Source organism: Mustela nigripes, chromosome 1 (genome assembly GCF_022355385.1).
Source record: "Mustela nigripes isolate SB6536 chromosome 1, MUSNIG.SB6536, whole genome shotgun sequence".
NCBI lineage: Eukaryota > Metazoa > Chordata > Mammalia > Carnivora > Mustelidae > Mustela > Mustela nigripes.
Genome location: NC_081557.1, coordinates 76,336,711 through 76,357,143, shown reverse-complemented (window position 1 = coordinate 76,357,143; position 20,433 = coordinate 76,336,711). Strand labels below are relative to the sequence as shown.

The 20,433-nt window shown below is 41.2% G+C and overlaps 1 protein-coding gene across 5 annotated transcripts in view; it reads left to right on the top strand.

Annotated features, from left to right (window-relative positions):
• The window catches only part of ACAD8 (acyl-CoA dehydrogenase family member 8), a 21,347-nt gene extending 2,853 nt beyond the window's left edge, over positions 1-18,494 (top strand). The window contains exons 2-12 of one of the 5 annotated variants that reach the window (XR_009406683.1): positions 3,677-3,777; positions 4,201-4,370; positions 5,137-5,246; positions 5,663-5,739; positions 6,141-6,278; positions 8,347-8,482; positions 8,578-8,675; positions 9,009-9,161; positions 9,836-9,938; positions 14,239-14,433; positions 16,462-18,494. Coding sequence is in view for 2 of the 5 variants with exons in the window: in XM_059413379.1 (XP_059269362.1) it covers positions 3,677-3,777; positions 4,201-4,370; positions 5,137-5,246; positions 5,663-5,739; positions 6,141-6,278; positions 8,347-8,482; positions 8,578-8,675; positions 9,009-9,161; positions 9,794-9,938; positions 16,462-16,514 (1,181 nt within the window). In the remaining 3 variants the exon portion in view is untranslated. Of the gene's footprint in view, positions 1-3,676; positions 3,778-4,200; positions 4,371-5,136; positions 5,247-5,662; positions 5,740-6,140; positions 6,279-8,346; positions 8,483-8,577; positions 8,676-9,008; positions 9,162-9,793; positions 9,939-14,238; positions 14,434-16,461 lie in introns of all 5 variants that reach the window. The other 4 variants (XR_009406681.1, XR_009406678.1, XM_059413390.1 and 1 more) reach the window with 4 other exon arrangements.
• Positions 18,495-20,433: the final 1,939 nt, after the last annotated feature.

Below are 20,433 nucleotides of genomic sequence, written 5' to 3'. Positions count from 1 at the left end.
TAAGATTTTATTCATTTATTTGACAGAGAGAGAGATCACAAGTAGGCAGAGAGGCAGGCAGAGAGAGAGAGAGGAGGAAGCAGGCTCCCTGCTGAGCAGAGAGCCCGATGCGGGACTCGATCCCAGGATCCTGAGATCATGACCTGAGCTGAAGGCAGCGGCCCAACCCACTGAGCCACCCAGGCTCCCATCCTCTGGTTTTATTTTTTTTCCTGTCTTCCCTATGATCCTTTGGTTCTTAAATTCCACATATCAGAAGATATGATAATTGTCTTTCTCTGATTGACTTATTTCACTTTGCATAATACCCTTTAGTTCCACCCACATTGTTGCAAATAGCAAGATTTTGTGTGTGTGTGTAGGTGAGTAGCGTTGCATTGTATATGTGTATACACCACATCTATCTGTGGATGGACATCTGGGCTCTCTCCATAGTTTAGCTATTGCAGACATTGCTGCTATAAACATTGGGGTACAGGTTCCCTTTTGAATCACTACATTTGTATTTTTGGGGTAAATACCCAGTAGTGGAATTGCTGGGTCATAGGGTAGCTCTATTTTCAACTTTTTGAGGAATCTCTATACTGTTTACCAGAGTGGCTGCACCAGCTTGCATTCCAGGCAACAGTGTAAGAGGGTTCCCCTTTATCTGCATCTGGGAAAGTGAAAATCTTAAGCAAACTCCGCTCCAAGGGCAGAGCTCAACCCAGGCTGGATCTCATGACCCTGAGACCATGACCTGAGTCGAAATCAAGAGTCACATGCTTAATGGACTGAGCCACTCAGGAGCTCCATGCCCTTTTTCTTTTTTTTTTTTTTTTTTTTTAAAGATTTTATTTATTTATTTGACAGAGAGAAATCACAAGTAGACAGGCAGGCAGAGAGAGAGAGAGGGAGGGAAGCAGGCTCCCTGCTGAGCAGAGAGCCCGATGCGGGACTCGATCCCAGGACTCTGAGATCACGACCCGAGCCGAAAGCAGTGGCTTAACCCACTGAGCCACTCAGGCGCCCCTCCATGCCCTTTTTCTATTTAGCTTTGCCATTTTACATTTTACTATGTGTTGGCTTCTCGAACTCTGCTAGTAACTCTGTCCAACTTCCTTAAGTCTGGTTTTTATTTTGTTTGTTTTTAATGTATTCTGGGAACTGAGATGTTTTTACTTAGTTACCATGCTTTCTTACGTATAATTTGCTTTTTAACTTGCCTTTTCCGCTTTTTTCTGCCAAGTAGTGCTCTCATTTTATTGGCATTCCTTTATCAAAAAGTGGGTTGGATATTGTATTTCAAAAATGTGTAATTATGTTGTATATACTTGCACACAAGATTTTCATACAGTTGATCCCTAATATTTATTTAGGATACAATTCAAACCTATTTCTTAAAACATTTTGTTTCTTGACCTACTTGTTTTACTCTAATAAAAATAATAGTAAATGTTTATTGAGCTCTTTGCTGGGACTGAAATTCTGTAGCACTTCTCTTTATACTATAAGATTTACATTATCACCATTTATGTTATGCTTTGTGTAAATGGACTATATTCATTTTTGTAACCCCAGTACTGTTCCGTAGTAGACATTCAATAAATATTCTTTTGTGAATGGTCTTTAAGCTATGATCTACAAGAGCATTTCTGCAAGACTTCTGCAAACAAATGAATGACCTCTCAGTCAGGAACCATGAATTGTTTATTCCTAACCATATTCCTGTGAGTAACAACCAACATAAATTTCTGCTCTATCCAGGTTTCTCAAAGTAGCCTAATCTCTAATCCTTATAAGTATTCCTTTCTGAGATTCTCCAATACAGACCGACTGCTTTTTCCTGGCTCACATAGCCAGCCATTACTGCTGCCTATGTCTGCCCTAAAGAAACTGACTCTGCAGCCTGCTCTTCTTCTCTAATGGAAGGATTATGCATCACTATTAGGCACTGAAATAAATTCTTATTAATTGTGGCTCCATAGTCTTACTTTAATGCTCTTTAGCATCACCTCATAATGACCACATATTTAGCACTAAAGGATGAAACCTCAGTAGGTAATACAGAGCCTTGCACTTCTTCTTTCCGCCCTATATTGTACCTCAAGGCTTCGCTTGGAAAAGTATAGGCATACACTCTATTTTTTCTTACACACCTGCGGCAGGTTGTCCTTTCAAAGTGACAATAGTAAGAGACAACAAAAGAGACATAAATATGAACAACATAAGTCTGAGTCACTCTGTGTATGTTGCTGATCCTGATGCAGATTCCCTGGATTTGTGGTCCCATCTTTTCTGAATTGGCTACACTATTGCCAAAAGGTGGTTTTCACGGGAGATTTGCCTAGGCTGTTTACTTTCAGCTCTGGCCTGCTGCTAACTGGAAGTCTGCATCACTGCAGAATAAGAAAAATATTTTATACCTTACTTAATTAGCTAGTTGACTTTGATGTCTGCTTTCTAATTCAGTGTGATCTTACTCTCTGCAGTTTTTTTTTTTTTTAATCTGTAAAAAATAGTGTTCGTGTCATTTGGGGAACTGGCTATTTAAAGAAAATGTATGAAGTAATGATACTGTGAATTGGTAGTCATTCGGTTTATATTAGTAGAAATAGTTCTCTTTCTCCTGAAGAACATCACCTCTGATAAAGGACTACTTTGGTGTAGTCTTTTATTAGGTGTTTAAAGTTCTAAAGAAACTTCTCCTAATGAGGCCACACTGTGTTATTTGTTGATGTCAATTCTCTGTCCTTAGCTTTTAAGTATCTTAAGCCCAAAAGTGAAGGAATTACCCAAAGTCACATCACTGATAGTTTATGATAGAAAATGTTCTGAGAATGCTAAATCCATTGGCTAAAAACAGATATAGTAGGGCCTTAACCCTGTTTTCAACACTGAAGACTTTTTTTTTCATCATCAATGTTATCAGTGAATGTCTGGGATTTGCCAAATGCATAGCCTTATTAGAAGATCTTTCCCTTAATTTGAAGGTAAACCAAAGTACACATATCTTCCTTTTCCTATTGACTTTTTTTTTTTTAATTTGTTTATTTGAGAGAGAGAGAGAACAGAAATAGGGAGAGAGAGCATAAGCCAGGAGGAGAGGGAGAAACAGGCTCCCACTGAGCAGGGAGCCTGACATGGGGCTCGATCCCAGGACCCTGGGAACATGACCTGAGCCAAAGGCAGATGCTTAACCAACCGAGCCACCCAGGTGCCCCCTCTTGATCTTTTAAAATGGATATGTTGAAACAGACAGCTATCCAGATTCACAGATAGGACAGATTTTCCCTGGATACTAATACAGAAAAGGTAGGACATTCTAAAGGAAAAAAAATGTTTACTATAATTTGAGGGTCAGTGTATGTTTACTATTTTTTTTTAATGTGGACTTATGAAGAGGAAGAGATAAATAAGAGTACCGAAAGAATAAGCAATTGGGAGGTAAATGAAGCCAGCCGATCCACTGGGGAGGAAAGAAGAAGGGAAAAGAGATAGTATATCAGATATTATCAACAGATCATATATAATATATTAATGGTGGGCAAGGCCATTCTATGGATGTTAAAGGTTATACTGCATATGAGAAATGCTATATAGCATGTCCCCTGTCTCAACTTCACGCCCCTTGATATTGGCACTACTCTTCCCTGACCCCTGTCCTGGCACTGAGTATATGCAATCTTACCCACAGCTTCCGTGGGACTGAATGAAGAGCAGAAAGAATTTCAGAAAGTGGCCTTTGACTTTGCTACCCGGGAGATGGCTCCAAATATGGCAGAGTGGGACCAGAAGGTGGGAGTTTTCCTTGTGGCTAGACATTCCAGCAAATGCCCCCTGTAGTGACCCTGTCTTCGTCCCCTTGTAGTCCTGACTGTTCTGTGTTTATTCCCCTTGCACAGCTCTTAATGCAAATGAGAGTAGTGGTAATGTGATTCTTTCCCTCATCTTGTAGGGACTAGTTTTTTGTTTATTTTTTTAATTGTACATAGATTTGTATACTCTTAAAACCAAGGCAGTTCTGTTGATGATTAAGCTAGAAAACCAGTGCTTATAGAATGCATTTTAACTGTTACTATAGATAACAAATAGCCTGTTGAGTTAAGGTAGGATATATACACTCCCAAATGCAAACCTCTTAATCCCTCATTGTGCCTTTTGAAGAAAAGTTCGTCTATGAACCCCTTACTGATGACCCTGTTCTCTTTTTGTATGTAGGAGTTGTTCCCAGTGGATGCAATGCGGAAAGCTGCTCAGCTCGGCTTTGGGGGAGTCTATGTACGAACAGATGTAGGTGGGTCTGGACTGTCACGGCTCGATACATCTGTCATCTTTGAGGCCTTGGCGACAGGCTGCACCAGCACCACAGCCTATATAAGCATCCACAAGTGAGTGCCAGAGCTTGATGAGCACAATGAAGTACTCATCAGGTTGACTGGGAAATTTCAGATAAATAGGGAAAAGTTCATCTTTTCAAGTTGATTGCTGTTGAGGAACCAGACTATAAAAGGTCATGATCTCAGGGTTGTGGGATTGAGCCCCGTGTCGGACTCCACACTGTGCATGGAGCCTGTTTGGGATTCTCTCGCTCTCCCTCTATCTCTACTCCCCACCCCCCCTTACTCCTGAGCACATGCACTCACTCACTCTCTGTTTCAAAAAAAGAAAAAGTTCATTCTAGGTCTGCTGCTGCCTCTCAGACTTGAATCTGTCATCTTATTTGTATGTTGCTTAGCAAATGAGGTCTGTCTGCCTTCTAACAAATCCTAGATTGAGCTGGAAACAAACAGACTTCTCCAGGAGAGTGGTCAGGGCCCTGTTCCCATCTTTCTCAACCCAGAGATGAATCCCCCCAGGAATTTATCTAAGTACATATAACTCTTTGGTTTTTAGGGAACTCATTTAACCTAAAAATAGCATGGACATCCAAGTGAGAAACACTTTGGCCCTGCTTATCTCTGGGTAGTACAGGTTCCATGAATATGTTTTAACCAGGCCTTTCCTTTAAAGTTGAATCTTCTTGGTGGTGACTTTCCTCTTCCCACTCTCTCTTCCTGCTTGGCTGCTTGTCTTCTCTTGCCCCTTCCCTTCCCCCCTCAGATTTCCTTTTCTCCATATGAGCTCTATCATTGTCTTTTCTTCTTGGTATATCAGCATGTGTGCCTGGATGATTGATACCTTTGGAAATGAGGAACAGAGGCACAAATTTTGCCCACCGCTCTGTACCATGGAGAAGTTTGCTTCCTATTGCCTCACTGAACCAGGTGGGTTTGCCACACCACCAGCAAGACGTAGTGGGGGTGCTGCTCAGGTGAAATCACGGAGCACTCTCTCATCCCACTGACACACATCTGCCACGACGCTGGGTTGCAGAGTAACACATTCATTCCCATGGCCTGTTCTCACAAGCCTAAGAGTGCTCTAGGGCAGAGTCTCTCCAGGCTGCACATAGGAGCCTCCTTGTATTCAGTGTGTTGGGAGATGGAAAATGGTCTAATTGCTGTCCACAGTTTTCACCAAATACGGAGAGTTCCTCTGGCTATCTGCATGTTGAAGTATGAAACACTGAGCTGTTGGTTATAAGGGAAGATTTCCTTGGAAGTGGAACTGTGCTGGGGCCCCCTTACCGTCACTGACTTTCTCCCCCACCTTCTCTGCTTCCTTTTGATCCCTGCCTCAGGAAGTGGCAGTGATGCTGCCTCCCTTTTGACCTCAGCGAAACGACAAGGAGATCATTACATCCTCAATGGCTCCAAGGTACCAGCATGCCCACCTTACAGAACACCTTGGAGATTGTTTCCATCTTTCTGCTGACATCACCTGGATCCTTGCTATCTACAAATTAGTATTTCCTAGGAGTTTTACACATTGGGTAGAGAACCTCTGACCTGTTTCCCTTTATTTACCTTTACTTTCTCAATTTTCTGATCTGAGTCCAGATAATCCTGCTCATTTTTGTCTGTCCTTTTTATAGTCTCATCAGCTAGATTCCCAATTCCCCAGTCAGCACAGGTTCTTTTTACTCCTCCTTTACCCCTCTGTACCATCATGCCTCTTGGTGTCTTACTGTCAGGAGGACTCTGATTGTTTTCCCGGGTGTTAGGCTCCAGGGACGGATGTGTTTCCTTAACCCTGTACACCCCCTCTCCAACCCCCAGGCCTTCATCAGTGGTGGAGGTGAATCAGACATCTATGTGGTCATATGCCGAACAGGAGGACCAGGCCCCAAAGGCATCTCCTGTATAATTGTGGAGAAAGGAACCCCTGGCCTCAGCTTTGGCAAGAAGGAAAAAAAGGTGAGTGGCTCTTGGACACAAAATAAGGCAAGTTCAAACAATTCAAGAGTCTGGCACCTGCCAGACCAACCTCTGTTCTGTTTTAGGGTATAGGTAACATATTTGCTAACTTGACTTGGACACAGTTGCTTCTATTAGGATTTCAACAGGAGCATATAGAATAGACTAGGGCATGGCTGAAGGATCACACCTCTGGCACCATGGCAGAGTGCCTCAGTAAGCTGATCAGCGTGAGAGATTTCTCGGACATCTGTCCCACCTTCACTGTTGGCCTGTATTTCTTATCCAGCTTCTTATTTTGGCACATTCTTTTATCCCAGGAAGAAATACTTACAGATCTGGTGGTGACTATAAGTCTTAGGGATGAAAAGCATATGGGCTACTTTTCATCTTTAAATAAAAATAAAAGAAAACTCATTGGAGATAATTGTGTTTCAGTAATAAAAAGGGAAAGTATTTCCACAGGTGCTTTGAAAAGACAGTCCTAGGACCTAGCAATCCCATAGCCAGACCATGAATAGTAGATGTATGATAGTAGCTGTAGCTTGTGGGAAGATGAGAAGATGAGACCCATTCAGACTTGTTAGGTCAGGGGACCAGAATACTCATCTCCCCCTACTATGTACTGTTATAGTTAGGATTCTAGGGGAGAAGTCAGGTAATGAAATGACCCCTAACTATACTTCTCCTTTTTTAAAAAAAAAAGATTTTATTTGACAGAGACAGAGAGAGAGATCACAAGCAGGCAGAGAGGCAGGCAGAGACACAGAGGGAAGCAGGCTCCCTGCTGAGCAGAGAGCCTGATGCAGGGCTCCATCCCAGGACCCTGAGACCATGACCTGAGCCGAAGGTAGGGGCTTAACCCACTGAGCCACCCAGGCGCCCCTATACTTCTCCTTTTTAGTTCCTAGGGTTTCCATGTTTCCCCTCATGAGCTTTCCTGATATTTTATAAACTGCCAAAGAGTTAGAGGTTGTAGTGCCTCTTTTCATTTATAGTATAGTAGGTTTTTACTAGATTCCTACTATGTGCAAAGCATGATGCTGGCTCTTGGGGTGAGGAAGGATACAAAAGTCACCCCTAGCCTTATTTGAATTCATAAGACATACGTTGTCTTACCTGTGTAAGATGTATAAGCTGTGATTGTGGTATGTAAGTTGTGTATGTGTTATGTAAGATACATAGCTGTAGAATGTCTTAATTCTAGAAATGTCTGCTTTGGGTCATAGAACAGGGACAGACTTACATAGTCTGACACATAATTTTACAGGATCAAGTTATACTGATTTAGGTTGTTGGAACTTATAAAGGCAGTGATGATTATTTCAACACACATAGGTAGTATCCACCACAGTATCTGTGACATCTGTTGACGGAACACCAAAGCTGTCACGTTTCATGCCTAGAGAAAAATTGCAAATAAGTTCCAGAAACAAAGTGTATCATTTCTTCCTTTCAGTTTCTGTTTTCTCTCACTTTTAAGTGTATACTTTTATCTTTCTTTTTTAATTCTTGGTTTTGCTTTATATATTTTTTTATGTAAGGGAAATTTGGAAGGATACCTGTATACTCCTTCGACAGCTGGTGAGTGCCCACTATGTGCCAAGCATTTGTAAACAGTAGGGGTAGGATAGTGAACAAAGACAAAGCTCTGTCCTCATAGAGATTACCTGTCAGCAAGTAGGGACAGGCAACAGACACATACATAAGCAGGGTACCTTCTGGTAGTGCTCTGGCTATAGAAGGGATAAAACAGGTTGATAAAATAGTGAAGAGAGCTTGAAACTTCTGTGATAGGTCTGGGCTCTCAGAAGTCATGACTTTTGAGATGAGATCCAGAGTATTAGAAGAAACAACATAAGAATTCTGGGCAGAAACAATAGTAGATGGCCTGTTTGGGAAACCAAAAAAAAAAAAAAGTTCAGTTTGGCCCTAAGGTAATGAGCAAAGAAGAGAACAGAGTGGGATGAAATTGGACAGGCAGGCAAGGGCTTATAAGCTGAAGGGAAGAGTCACTGCCCTGAATGCCACCCTGTTGGGCAGCCATGTAGCCCCTGATTTTTGCCAGGTGGGGTGGAATTCACAGCCAACCCGCGCCGTGATCTTTGAAGATTGTGCAGTGCCCGTTGCCAACAGAATTGGAAATGAAGGACAGGGCTTCATCATTGCCATGAAAGGACTGAATGGAGGGAGGATCAATGTTGGTGAGAATACAGCGGGATGGGGCAGGGAGGCTGCCAGGGTGGGGCAGGCAGCACTGTCCTGGCTCAGTTGAAATGTTCACATTCTTCCTTTCCAGCTTCCTGCTCTCTAGGAGCTGCTCATGCCTCAGTCATCCTCACCCGAGACCACCTCAGTGTTCGGAAGCAGTTTGGAGAACCTCTGGCCAATAACCAGGTAATTTCCCAGAGGCCCCTGAATCTGCTTTCCATGCTGCAAGAGACCTGCTCTGTGGCCGATATTCTCTTGGAGGGTGAGGCTATGAGTTTTCACTGAAGTTCTGCCCCCATCTTAGAACTTGTGTTCTGATTTTATCAATAATCTTTCAGGAGGAAAGTAGGCTTGGAACTCATAAGGCAATACATTTTCTTTGTAGAAGAGGCAGGGTCTTTGAAGCTTGGGGTCAGTTAGAAAAGGGACCTCATGAGAGATGTCTTATAGAGGGTCCCGGATCAGTGCTGGTCTAAGCCTGTGTATCTTGTCCGGTTCTCTTCTCCCCTGTTGCTGTAGTACCTGCAATTCAAACTGGCTGATATGGCAACAAGACTGGTGGCCTCACGGCTAATAATCCGCAACGCAGCAGTGGCTCTCCAAGAGGAGCGGGAAGATGCAGTGGCCCTGTGCTCCATGGCCAAGCTCTTCGCTACGGATGAATGCTTTGCTGTGCGTGCTGATGCCCTCTGGCTGTCTTGGGTGGACAAGGGGCCACTACTAGGTCCAGGGATATTAAGAACCATTAGTCTACTCCCGGGGTGCTGCAAAGATCACCTTGGGGCTTAAGGATATAAATGAACTCATGAGAGGCCTGCTTGGGAGCTCTCAGAACTGACTTTTTACCTGCTCTGTGCCATTACACACTCAATCCTGTCACTGTCATTCTGTTGTGTTCTAGACGAGACACTACCTTCGGAAGAAGGTTTGGGGCAGCCCCATGCCTCTTGCTCAAATTTAGCACTAGGCTGTGCTTAAAATGTCAAGGGCAGAACTATTTCCACATGAGGCTACATTGTCACTAGATGGCATCATAGGAAGTTCACATGATCCCATTCAAAGTGCTTGTGGGAGGCTTGTCCCCTACAGATAATAAAGTAAGAAAGGCAGAGCTCTCTGAGTTGCTTGCCTGGTGGGAACTGACAAGTTTAGTAGGTAAACTTTCCATGTCATCTAACCACACAGAATATGGAGCCCCTCTTTGGGCTTGGCTCGTTATCTGTAGGTTGTTCTTCCTCATATTAGTTTACAGCAGACTGCCAGATTAGGGGCTGGGGTAGAAAGAAAAGCCTTATGTTCCACAGTCTTCCCCCAGTCAAAGATGTCTAATCCCTGTCTCCCTGAAGATCTGCAACCAGGCTTTACAGATGCATGGAGGCTATGGCTACCTGAAGGACTATGCTGTTCAGCAGTATGTGCGGGACTCCAGGGTCCATCAAATCCTAGAAGGTAAAAATTGCCAGAGCTGTTCTCCAGAATACTTACAGGATCACCACTTTTCCCAGCCTGTCTGTCCCCATGCTGACTGGTTCTGAGGGTTCCATCAGGCCCTGTTGTCTTTTGCCTTTCTCCTTCCTCTTTCTCCTGACCCCGCTCTGGAGGTGTTTGTGGATGCCATACAGAGCACTAGCTTGGGAGTCCAGAGGCTCTGCTTTGTCACCATGAGTAAGCTATCAAATCACTCCATTTCTGCTTTTTTTCCTCTGCAAATTTTAGAGAACACTCAAATTCAGATAATATGTGGGAAAGCATTTTGAAAACTTCAACAATAACTCTTTTATAAAGTACTTGTTTCTCAGGGATCTCAAAACTTCTGTACAGGGCAGATGTGAGCTGATTGGATCACAGGCAACCTCTATAAATTGACAATACTCTATCAATATTGCTAATGGATTTTTCAGTTAACTAAATCATATGGGTATTTTTCTTGGCAATCATAGACTGGAATGGGCTGGAAAATGTGTGAACTGCTGGAGGCTGGTTCAGAGCATTGGCCTTTTCCTCTCTCCACACAAAGTGGGGATGTTTTAAAACTGCATGACTCCTCTCTCAGTTGGCGTAGGAAGTGGTTATGTGGTTAGGGTTAGTTACGTGGTAGGAGCCAGGTGGGGCAAAAGCTTATCTAAGTGACCTTCAGTGATGCAGTGTGGGGCTGCTTCCAAAGAGGCACAGGAAAGACCTGAGGGCATTGGTGTCTCTGTCATTTTCTTTTTTTTTTTTTTTAAAGATTTTATTTATTTATTTGACAGAGAGAAATCACAAGTAGATGGAGAGGCAGGCAGAGAGAGAGAGAGAGAAGCAGGCTCTGTCATTTTCAAAGCATTCTTGAACCTGAGGAGGTGCCAGAATCTTTCAGAGGGCTTGTGAAAACAGATTGCTGGGCTCCACACCCAGAGGTACTGAGCCAGTGGGTCTTAGGCCTGAGCATTTTGCATCCCTAATAAGTTTTTCAAGTCAGACTGCTGCTGGGTATCTGGGAACCACATTCTGAGACATGTTACGTCCGAATCACAGGCTTCTAAAAGTTAGACTTGCTTTGTTCTACAGATCTCATCCCTGGAATAATGTCAGTGAGCTCAGTCACTGGTGCTCAAGTTCCCCATAGGCTTTTTTGTGTTTACTTGTAAAGTTATTTCCCTACCCTGCATTTAGGAATGACAAGTTTAGTAGGTAAAGAAGAAATGGTGAAAGCCAGGTACATTTATTTGAGGCCATGCCATCATCCGCTTACAGAAAATTTGGGGCTCTAGTCTCACTTTGTTTCATTGTGGACTTTGTAATAGGATAAATCTGCAGTTTTAGATTTGATTTTATTTGAGATATGTGATTACTTATTTTTCATGGAGGTTCATATCTCTCTTTGCATTAAAAGCCACTATAAAATGAAGCAAGAAGGGGGCACCTGAGTGCTCAGTGGGTTAAAGCCTCTGCCTTTGGCTCAGGTCATGATCTCAGGGTCCTGGGATAGAGCCCAGCGTCTCTACTCAGCAGGGAGCCTGCTTCCTGCTCTCTCTCTCCCTGCGACTCTGCCTACTTGTGATCTCTGTCAAATAAATAAATTAAATCTTAAAAAAAAAATGAAGCAAGAAGTTGATCTTTCAGGGAAAATATTTTTGTCCTCTTAAAATTTACTTTTCTGATTACAGAAGAAATTGATATATTTATTGTTGAAAGCTTATAAAATATAGGAAAAGTAAAATAAAATTCATGTTTCCATATTCAGAATTAATATTTTGGATTCCTTTTATATGTAAATCCAGAAAATGTCCTTTGGGGCTTTTTCTGTGTTTTTGTGGGTACATATTTTTTAATGTGAAATATAGTTGCCATACAATATTATATTAAACAGTTGAAATAGTTTGAGAAGGAAATATATTAACTCTTCTTTAAATGTTTGGTAGAATTCCCCTCTGTGGCTGTCCAGTCCTGGTCTTTTCCTGGTTCAGAGTTTTTTGATTGCCAGTTTAACTTTGTACTCATAATCAGTCTGTTCAGATTTTTTGTTTCAGTCTTGGAAAAGTGTATGTTTCTAAGGATTTATCTGTTTCTTTCTTCTAGGCTGTCTATTTCTCATTTTGGTATATCATTTTTCATGGTGGCCTCTTATAATCCTTTATGTTTTTGTGGTATTGGTTGTAACTTCTCTTTCATTTCTGATTTTACTCATTTGACTTCTCTCTCTCTCTCTCTCTTTTTTTTTAAGTCTGGCTAAAGATTTATCAATTTTGTGTATCTTTCCAAAGAACCTGCTCTTGGTTTCACTGAACTTTTCTGTTGTTTTTTTAGTCTCTGTTTCATTTATTTCACCCTGAGCTTTATTATTTCCTCCTTCTGCGAACTTTGGGTTTGTTTGTTCTTTTTTTCTAATTCCTTCAGGTGTATAGTTAGATTGTACATTTGAGATTTTTCTTGTTTTTTTCTTTTTTTTAAGTAGGCTCCACCCCCAATGTGGGGCTTGAACTCATGTCCCTAACTTTACCGACTGTACCACTCAGTTGCCCCAGTTTTTATTTCTTGAAGAACGCCTATATCACTATAAACTTGCTTGTTAGACTGCTTTTGCTATGTCCCAGAGATTTGGAACTTGTCTTTCCACTTTCATTTCTCTCATGGTATCTTTTTATTTCCTGTTTGATTTCTTTTTTGACCCATTTGCTATTTAATAGCATGTTGTTTAGCTTCCTTGTGTTTTTACCATTTTTTTCCTGTAATTGATTTCAAGTTTTATATCATTGTGGTTGAAAAAAACACTTAATATGATTTCAGTCTTCTTAAATGTATTGAGAGTTGTTCTGTGGTCTCCTTACATGTGACCTTAGAGAATGTGCACTTCCAAGTGCACCTGAACAGGATGTGTATTCTGACATTTTTGGATATGTTCTGTATATATCTGTGAAATCCTAATGTCCTGTCTGTTCTAACATGCCATTCAAAGCCACTGTTTGCTTACTGATTTTCTGTCTGGGTGATCTGTCCATTGATGTAAGTGGGGTGTTAAAGTTTCCTACTATTATTGTATTACTGTAAGTTTCTCTCTTTATATCTGTTAATATTTGCTCTATATACTTAGGGCTTTGGATTGGGTGTGCAGATATTTATAATCATTATATCCTCTTGTTGGATCAATCCTTTTATCATTATGTAATTACCTTCTTTATGTTTTGTTATAGTCTTTGTTTTAAAATCTGTTTTGCCTGATATAAATATTGCTACCTTAGCTTTTTAAAAAAATTTCCTTCACTTAGAATATCTTTTTCTGGGGCACCTGGGTGGCTCAATGGGTTAGGCCTCTGCCTTTGGCTCAGGTCATGATCACAGGGTCCTGGGATCAAGCCCCACATTGGGCTCTCTGCTCAGCTGGGCCGGGGGTGGGGGGGGTGCTTCCCTCTCCCCCTCTGCCTGCCTCTCTGCCTACTTGTGATCTCTCTCTCTGTCAAATAAATTTAAAAAAAATTTTTTTTTAAATATCTTTTTCCATCCCCTCCCCTTCAGTTTGTATTTGTTTTTAGGTCTGGAGTCAGTCTCTTGTAGGTAACATATATCTGGGCCTTGTGTTGTGTTTTGTTTTGTTTTGTTTTTACCCATTCAGTCACCCTTTGTCTTTTGATTGAAATATTTACATTTAAAGGAAAGGTGATACTGTTAGATGAGTATTTACTGCCATTTTGTTAATTGCTGTCTGGTGGTTTTTATTCAGTTTCTTTTTTCTTTTCTTGCTGTCTTCCCTTGTGATTGATGACTTACCTTAGTGTTACGCTTGGGTTCCTTTCTCTTTATTTTTTGTACATCTCTTACAGGTTTTTCATATGTGGTTACCATGAAGTTCATATATAACACCCTATTATATAGCAGTCTATTTTAAGTGATGGTTGCTTAAATTCAAACACGTAATAGGACCACATATTTAGGACCCTCCCATTTTATGTATTTGACATCATATTTTATGAGCCTCTTAACTAATTTTCTATAAATAAGTGATTTTAAAATTACTTTTTCTTTTCTTTTGACCTTCATACTAGCTTTATAAGTGATTGATCCACTACCTATGTTAAATGTTGCTTTTCCTGTGAAATTTTTTTTTAATAAGTTGCTTACTCCTAGTTATTGCCTTTTCTTTTCAACTTAAAATAAGTCCCTTAACACTTCTTGTGAAGTTGGTATAGTGATGATGAGCTCCATTAACTTTTGTTTGCCTGGGAAACTTTTTTTAAAGATTTTAATTATTTATTTATTTGTTTATTTATTTAAGAGAAAGAGAGCACCCGAACGGGGAAGGAGCAGAAGGAGAGGGACAAGCAGACTCTGTGCTGAGCACAGAGCCTATTGTAAGACTCAATCTTACAACCCTGCGAAAATGACCTGAGTCGAAATCAAGAGTTGGACGTTTAACAGATGAGCCACCTAGGTACCCCTGTCTGGAAAACTCTTTATCTATCCTTTTAAGGTAGACTATTCTTGATTATAGGGTTTTTTCCTTTCAGCATTTTGAATAACATCATGTTGCTTTCTTCTGGCCACAAAATTTCTGCTGAAAAGAATCAGCTCATAGCTTTATGGGTGTTTTCCCTTGTACATAACTATTTGCTTATAAGAGTTCTCTTTATATGTAATTTTACCATACACACACACACACACACACACATATCGTGGTATGGCTCTCCTAGTTTATCTTGTCTGAGACTCTCTCTGCTTCTAGAAATGAGATGTCTCTTTTTTCCCCCCAGAGTAGGGAAGTTTTCAGCCATGATTTCTTTAAATAAGTTTTCTGCCTCTTTCTCTCTTCTCCTTCAGGGACCCCAATAGTGCAAATGTTAGTATAATTCATGTTGTCCCAGAGGTCCCTTAACCTATCCTTTTTTAAAATTCTTTTTTTTCTTTTTGCTGCTCAGCGTGGTGCTTTATTCTACTCTGTCTTCCAGATTGCTGATCCATTCTGCATCCTGTAATCTGCTGTTGATTCCCTATAGTGTATTTTTTCATTTTAGTTACTATACTCTGCAACTGTTTTTTGTTTTATGTTTTGTGTCTCTTTGCTGAAATTTTCACTAAATTAGACTACTCCTCTCTCAAGGCCTCTGAGCATCTTTATGACCATTATTTTGAAACTTTATCAAGTAAATTCCGTATCTCTATTTTGTTCATTCTTTTTTCTGAGGTGTTGTTCTTTCATATGGAGAATATTCTTTTCTCCTCATTTTTGTTTTTGTGTATCAGGTAAGTCAGACTCTCCTGGTCCTGAAAGTAATGCCCTGTATGGAAGGCATCTATCTTGGAGGCTCGGTAGTGCAATCCCTCCTGGTCTCTAGAACCAGGCACTCCCAGGGTGTCCCCTATGTGGTCTGCATGTGTTGTCCTGTTGTGTCTGGGCTGTGACTACTGTGGGCATGCTGGTAGCTGGCTACAAGGCCTACCTGTGAGTCTTGGGGGTGTGTTAGTGGGCAGCAGTGACTTTGGGCGGGGGCGGGCAGTGGTCCCCACTGAGGTTGCCTGCCAGGTATGGTGGTTAGTACCTGATTGGAGGGAAGTGTGCTGAGTTGAGTGTGTTGAGCCCAAAAGATCTGCAGGCAAATGCCAGGCTGGGACAAGCAGTGCTAGCAAGGTAGAGTGGGTGTCAGATCTTGCTTCCAAAGCATCTGGCTAACTAAGCTGTAGGAGTACAAAAAAAATAGCACCTGCTAACATTTCCATTCCCAGAGAAAGTTCCTACAGATCCCTGCCCCTCTGGCACACAGCTGAAAATTAGTCATTAAACCTCCCTCCTGTGTGACCCAAGAGCTTTTCAAACTGCTGCCTCTGTGCTGGGCTCTGAATGAATGACTGATACTGTGTGTGGGCCCTTTATGAGTAGTGTCTCAGTTTCCTGTAGCCCTCTGGCTCTCCTAAGTTAAGCTCCACTGATTTTCAAAGCCAGACAGTATGGGGCCTCCTCTTCCCAGTGAAGATCTCCAGGGCAGGGGCTGTCTGCTGTGGGACTTGAACTTCTCACTCCTCAGGAAGGACCTCCACATACTAGCTTGTGGATCTTGTGCTCCTGCTTGTGGGTCACTGTGCTGTGGGTTTGGTTCCCAATCGTCTCTACCCCTTCAGCCTTCTCATGTGACTTTTTCTTTATATCTTTAGCTATGGAATAGCTGTTCTGCTAGAGTTTAGGTTCACAGAGTGAGTTGTGCCGTACATAGTGGGAGCCTTAGTGTATCCATGGGAGGAGGTGAGCTCAGCATTTTCCTACTTGGCTGTCTTCCCCTGTCCCAGGAGAGGTGTTTCTAAAGGGTAGATTCATTCCTTACTTCCCGACATTTTTCTGTACTCTGCAGAGAAGTCTGTGATAATCCCATCCCACTCAGGGCTCAAGCAACAGTTGTGGTTAGAGCTGCTACTGCCCTGAATGAGGCTTGGAACATCTTGGTTTAAGCTTTACCAAGCTCTCAGACTTTGCTGCAACTAAATCCTTCATTCTTCCTCCCTCTTGCAGGTAGCAATGAAGTGATGAGGATGCTGATCTCTCGAAGCCTGTTTCAGGAGTAGTACCCAGACTTGATGTTCGCACGTGATGGTTAATGCACAACCCGAATGTTTCATGTGGACTGTTAAGTTACAGATGAATCATGGATGAGACTGAAGGGCTCAGCTTTTCTAGGTGGACCCAAAGTGGTGGAAGCAGCAGCAGCTATAGGAATGGGACAGAGTCCTCAGCAGAACTAGAGGAGTTGCCCTGATTGAGAATGTTACAAGAAGACAACAACAAGACACTCCAACAAGAGGACTCCTAATGAGAAAAGGTGACCAGTGAAGACTCATCACCAAGTCAGAGTCCTTTTTTGGATCCATGTTGTCCTGATTTGTCTGCATTTGGTGGTTCACTGAATCCCTCTTCCAGGGATCTGAGCACTTCCACTGAGGGTTTTTCCTGATGATAAAGCAAAGGTGTGGGAAAGGAGAAATGGACAAAAAATGTCCTCCTATCTTTTCTTATGCTCTACTAAAGATGCAGAAGGTTTCTGTGGTGGGGTTCTGTGGGTTGCATTTCCTTTGTAGTACTCCTGTGAATGTAAGTAATGATAAAGTGAGTATTTGGGAAACCTTACTCCTAGGTGTGATTTAGGGTATATCTGCACTTGTACACTTTCTGAATATCAAGGGCTGAAGTTATTTGAAACTCTGAATATTTGTTGTTTTCTTTTTTAGAAACATGTGATCTAAGAATAGTATTTAAGTTTCTGTAACCCTTTCTGATAAGTACTTTGAGCATAATTTCTTTCTATGTGAGTTTAAGGAAATGATAGGCATATAGAAGAGAGAGTGACCTGGCAAAAGTGATAAAGTTGGAAGGGATTCATAAACAAGGTAGAAATTAAAATCAAACTTTTATGAAAATGTGTAATACATAAAGAGAACCAAGAAAGTCAGTTTTAGACAGGAAGGAACCAGGAGCAGGAAAAGTGCAGAATTTGTATGGGACCTGTTTGCAACTTTGTTTTGTTGTGCTTTGGGCTTGGCTTGGGATGGAAAGAAAATGTAAGTTGAATCTGGATGGAGAGTTATGAAAACCAAAGTGTGGGTTTTATCTCCTAATTGGAGAAACTGAGAAGGTTTTTAATGAAGATATGTTGAGATAATTTGTCGGTAAGAACGTTCTTGGAATGCACATGCAGAATGAACATGAGTAGGGAAAGACAAGATAAGGCATGTCCAGTCTGTAGGTTCTGGAAGTAATTAAGGTCTGAGGAAATTGAGCTCAAGCTTGAAAGGTAAAGAAAAGAGGAGAAGTGAGCAGATACAGACCCATGCTTAGAATGTTTGCTGTGGAACATGGAACATGAGGGTCTCCCTGGTAATTGGGCTGCTTTCTGGCATTTACTTCTAAGGTTTCTGTTCAGATTTGAAGCAAAAATAGGTGTTGTATTAATGTCTTTCTATTTGTGTCCCTCATAAGAGAATGATGAGATGCTATTACTACAAATGCAACCCACACTGTCACACCCATCATTACTATTCAGAGTTCAGTTTCCCGGCAGCCTAGCAAGGGACTTGACCTCTGTGACAAGAAGTTAGGGACATTTCAAGCTAATTTCTATCACTGTTTATTTTGCTGTTCCATAGATGAAGCCAAAAGGAGCAGAACAAATATGTCTTAAGGAACAACCTGTGCCAGATGCTATGTTAGGTGCAGGATATACACGGATAAGCAAACACAACTTAACTTGGATGGACTTACAGGCCTGGAAGGCTAAAAATTAGATAACATAAATTCAGTATGTGGTAGCAAAAACAAACACATTTACTAAGTACACTGGGGCACAAGTAGTGTTGTGGCTCTACATGATGGCCTCAATGAAAATTGGATTTCCAAGTTGGCTTCATAATTTCTTTAAACTATCTCCCCTTGTAATAACTCATACAGTTACTATACAGGGGGAAATCTGATTGCTCTGATTATATGTCCATTTAAACAGAAGAATGTTTAGGTCACCCATTAAAATTTTCATCTTTTATAGATTCAGTAAATTAGAAGTATCTTATTTACTTATTTGCTTTAGTGCTTATCTGGTTATACTTTTATTTTAAAAACACTTCTCCAAAGTACTTTTCTGCAGATTATCTCCTATATCTCATGATTTTCACAAGGAGCTCCTTGCATGAGTATTTACTTAAGATAATTGTGTTAAATTGATCTGAGTTGAATTGAATAACAACCGTGATGAAAACAGCAACTAACAATGTTTCTGTTCAGTTAAGATACTGAACTATGGATTCAGGCTCCCATATCTGGATTTGATTGCTAGCTTTGCTCACTAACCATGTGACTTTAAGAAAAAACACCTAAACTCTCTGTGCCTGTTCCCTTATGTATAAAATGGAGATAATAAGGATCTCTGCCTCATAGGGTGGTTGGTGAATCAAGCAAAAGAATCCAAATAAATGGCTTTGAATAGAGTACATTAAGCACTCAAATATTAGTATTATCAATCTCATTTTATAGGTGAGCATAGTGAACTGTAAAGAGATTAAGTGACTTTCTCAAATGTATACAGGTAGCATACTGAAGTGTTAAGACACATCTCTGCCAAGAACCTTTAAAAAGTTAGAATCATGACTAGTAGTCATTTAGTGCTGAATATCAAATATTTCTGGTCTGCCTCTCTTCTAGGTAGGTAAGTGGCAGGATTGCATCTTCCTCCTGCCAACTTTACAGAAACATATATATATATATATACCTAAACAGATTTCTAAGGTTTCTCCCAGGATCTTAGGAGGGACCCAGAGCTTAACTTTCCTTAATTTCACAGTAAATTTCTTATGGTCTGTCCTCTTTCCTTTATCTGAACATCTCCATATATATTCTTCTACCCAAAATTTGTTTTACATTTGAAACTCAGGCTGTTATCCCTAGGAATTATGATCAGCCAAACACCATATGAATGAATGCTCTGCTCTCCTTTTGAGTGTGGATGGGTGAGGAGTTCCTGCCACAGCATCACAACAAACCCTGAAACAGCATGGGTCCCTGTGTGCCCACTTCAACAATTCCCAATTAATGACTTCCATGGGAAGAAGAGAGGAGGATCTGCAGAAGCCAGGGTCAAGTGGGAGCCCAATGGACAAGTTTTTCCAACTAAAATCCAATCTCGTGCTTCATGACCTATATGGCAAGTTCTACCTGAGAAGTAAAAAAATAAGCCAGGATAGAACATTCTTTCATTGCTTTGAATGGAGCAAAATCCAGCACCACTAGCAGGACCCCAAAAGCTTTTCCTTCCTGCTCCAGGAGGACTCAGATTTCTCTCTGTTATTTGTAAGTGAGGGTAGGGGTAAGTGTGTACCCAGGTCTTTTTACTTTTTCCTCCTGGCTACTTGTCTTTTCACCCAGTTTCTTGATCCAAAGTCCAGGACATTCTGGATCAGTCAGGAAGCCTAAATACTCACTTCCTGTCACCACAAACAGAAAGGAATCTTAGCTCTCTCTGGTCAGGAATTCTTAATCCCCATAGAACAAAATGAAGAGTTGCCAGTTCTCTTCACACCAACAGAGAAGGATGGATATTTTGAGCCATCATGCTCAGGAAAAGTGGGGCCTGTGATTTATTTCTAGGGCAGTTCTACTTAGTGTTGGTTTGGTTCTGCCCACCCTACCCCAACTTTAATATGGGCATTACAGTTTCCTCAAGAACTATATAAAAAATATTCCAGGGTAGTCCACTGTTCCCTTCCCCAGCTGTCATCCAGATTAGGGCCCTGAACTGCTACAGTACTTGGTCCTTTCTACAGAAAATCTGTATTGCTGGTTTCCACTTTCTCTTCAAACCAGTCTGTGGTCTTAATGAGCCATAAGATTCGTCCACCAAACTCAGGTTGAAAGTCCGAAATACATTTGATTCATCTCTTTATTCTGGTGCATTCATCACATAGTAGGAGTTCAATGTGTTTTGAGCAGATAAAGACTTTA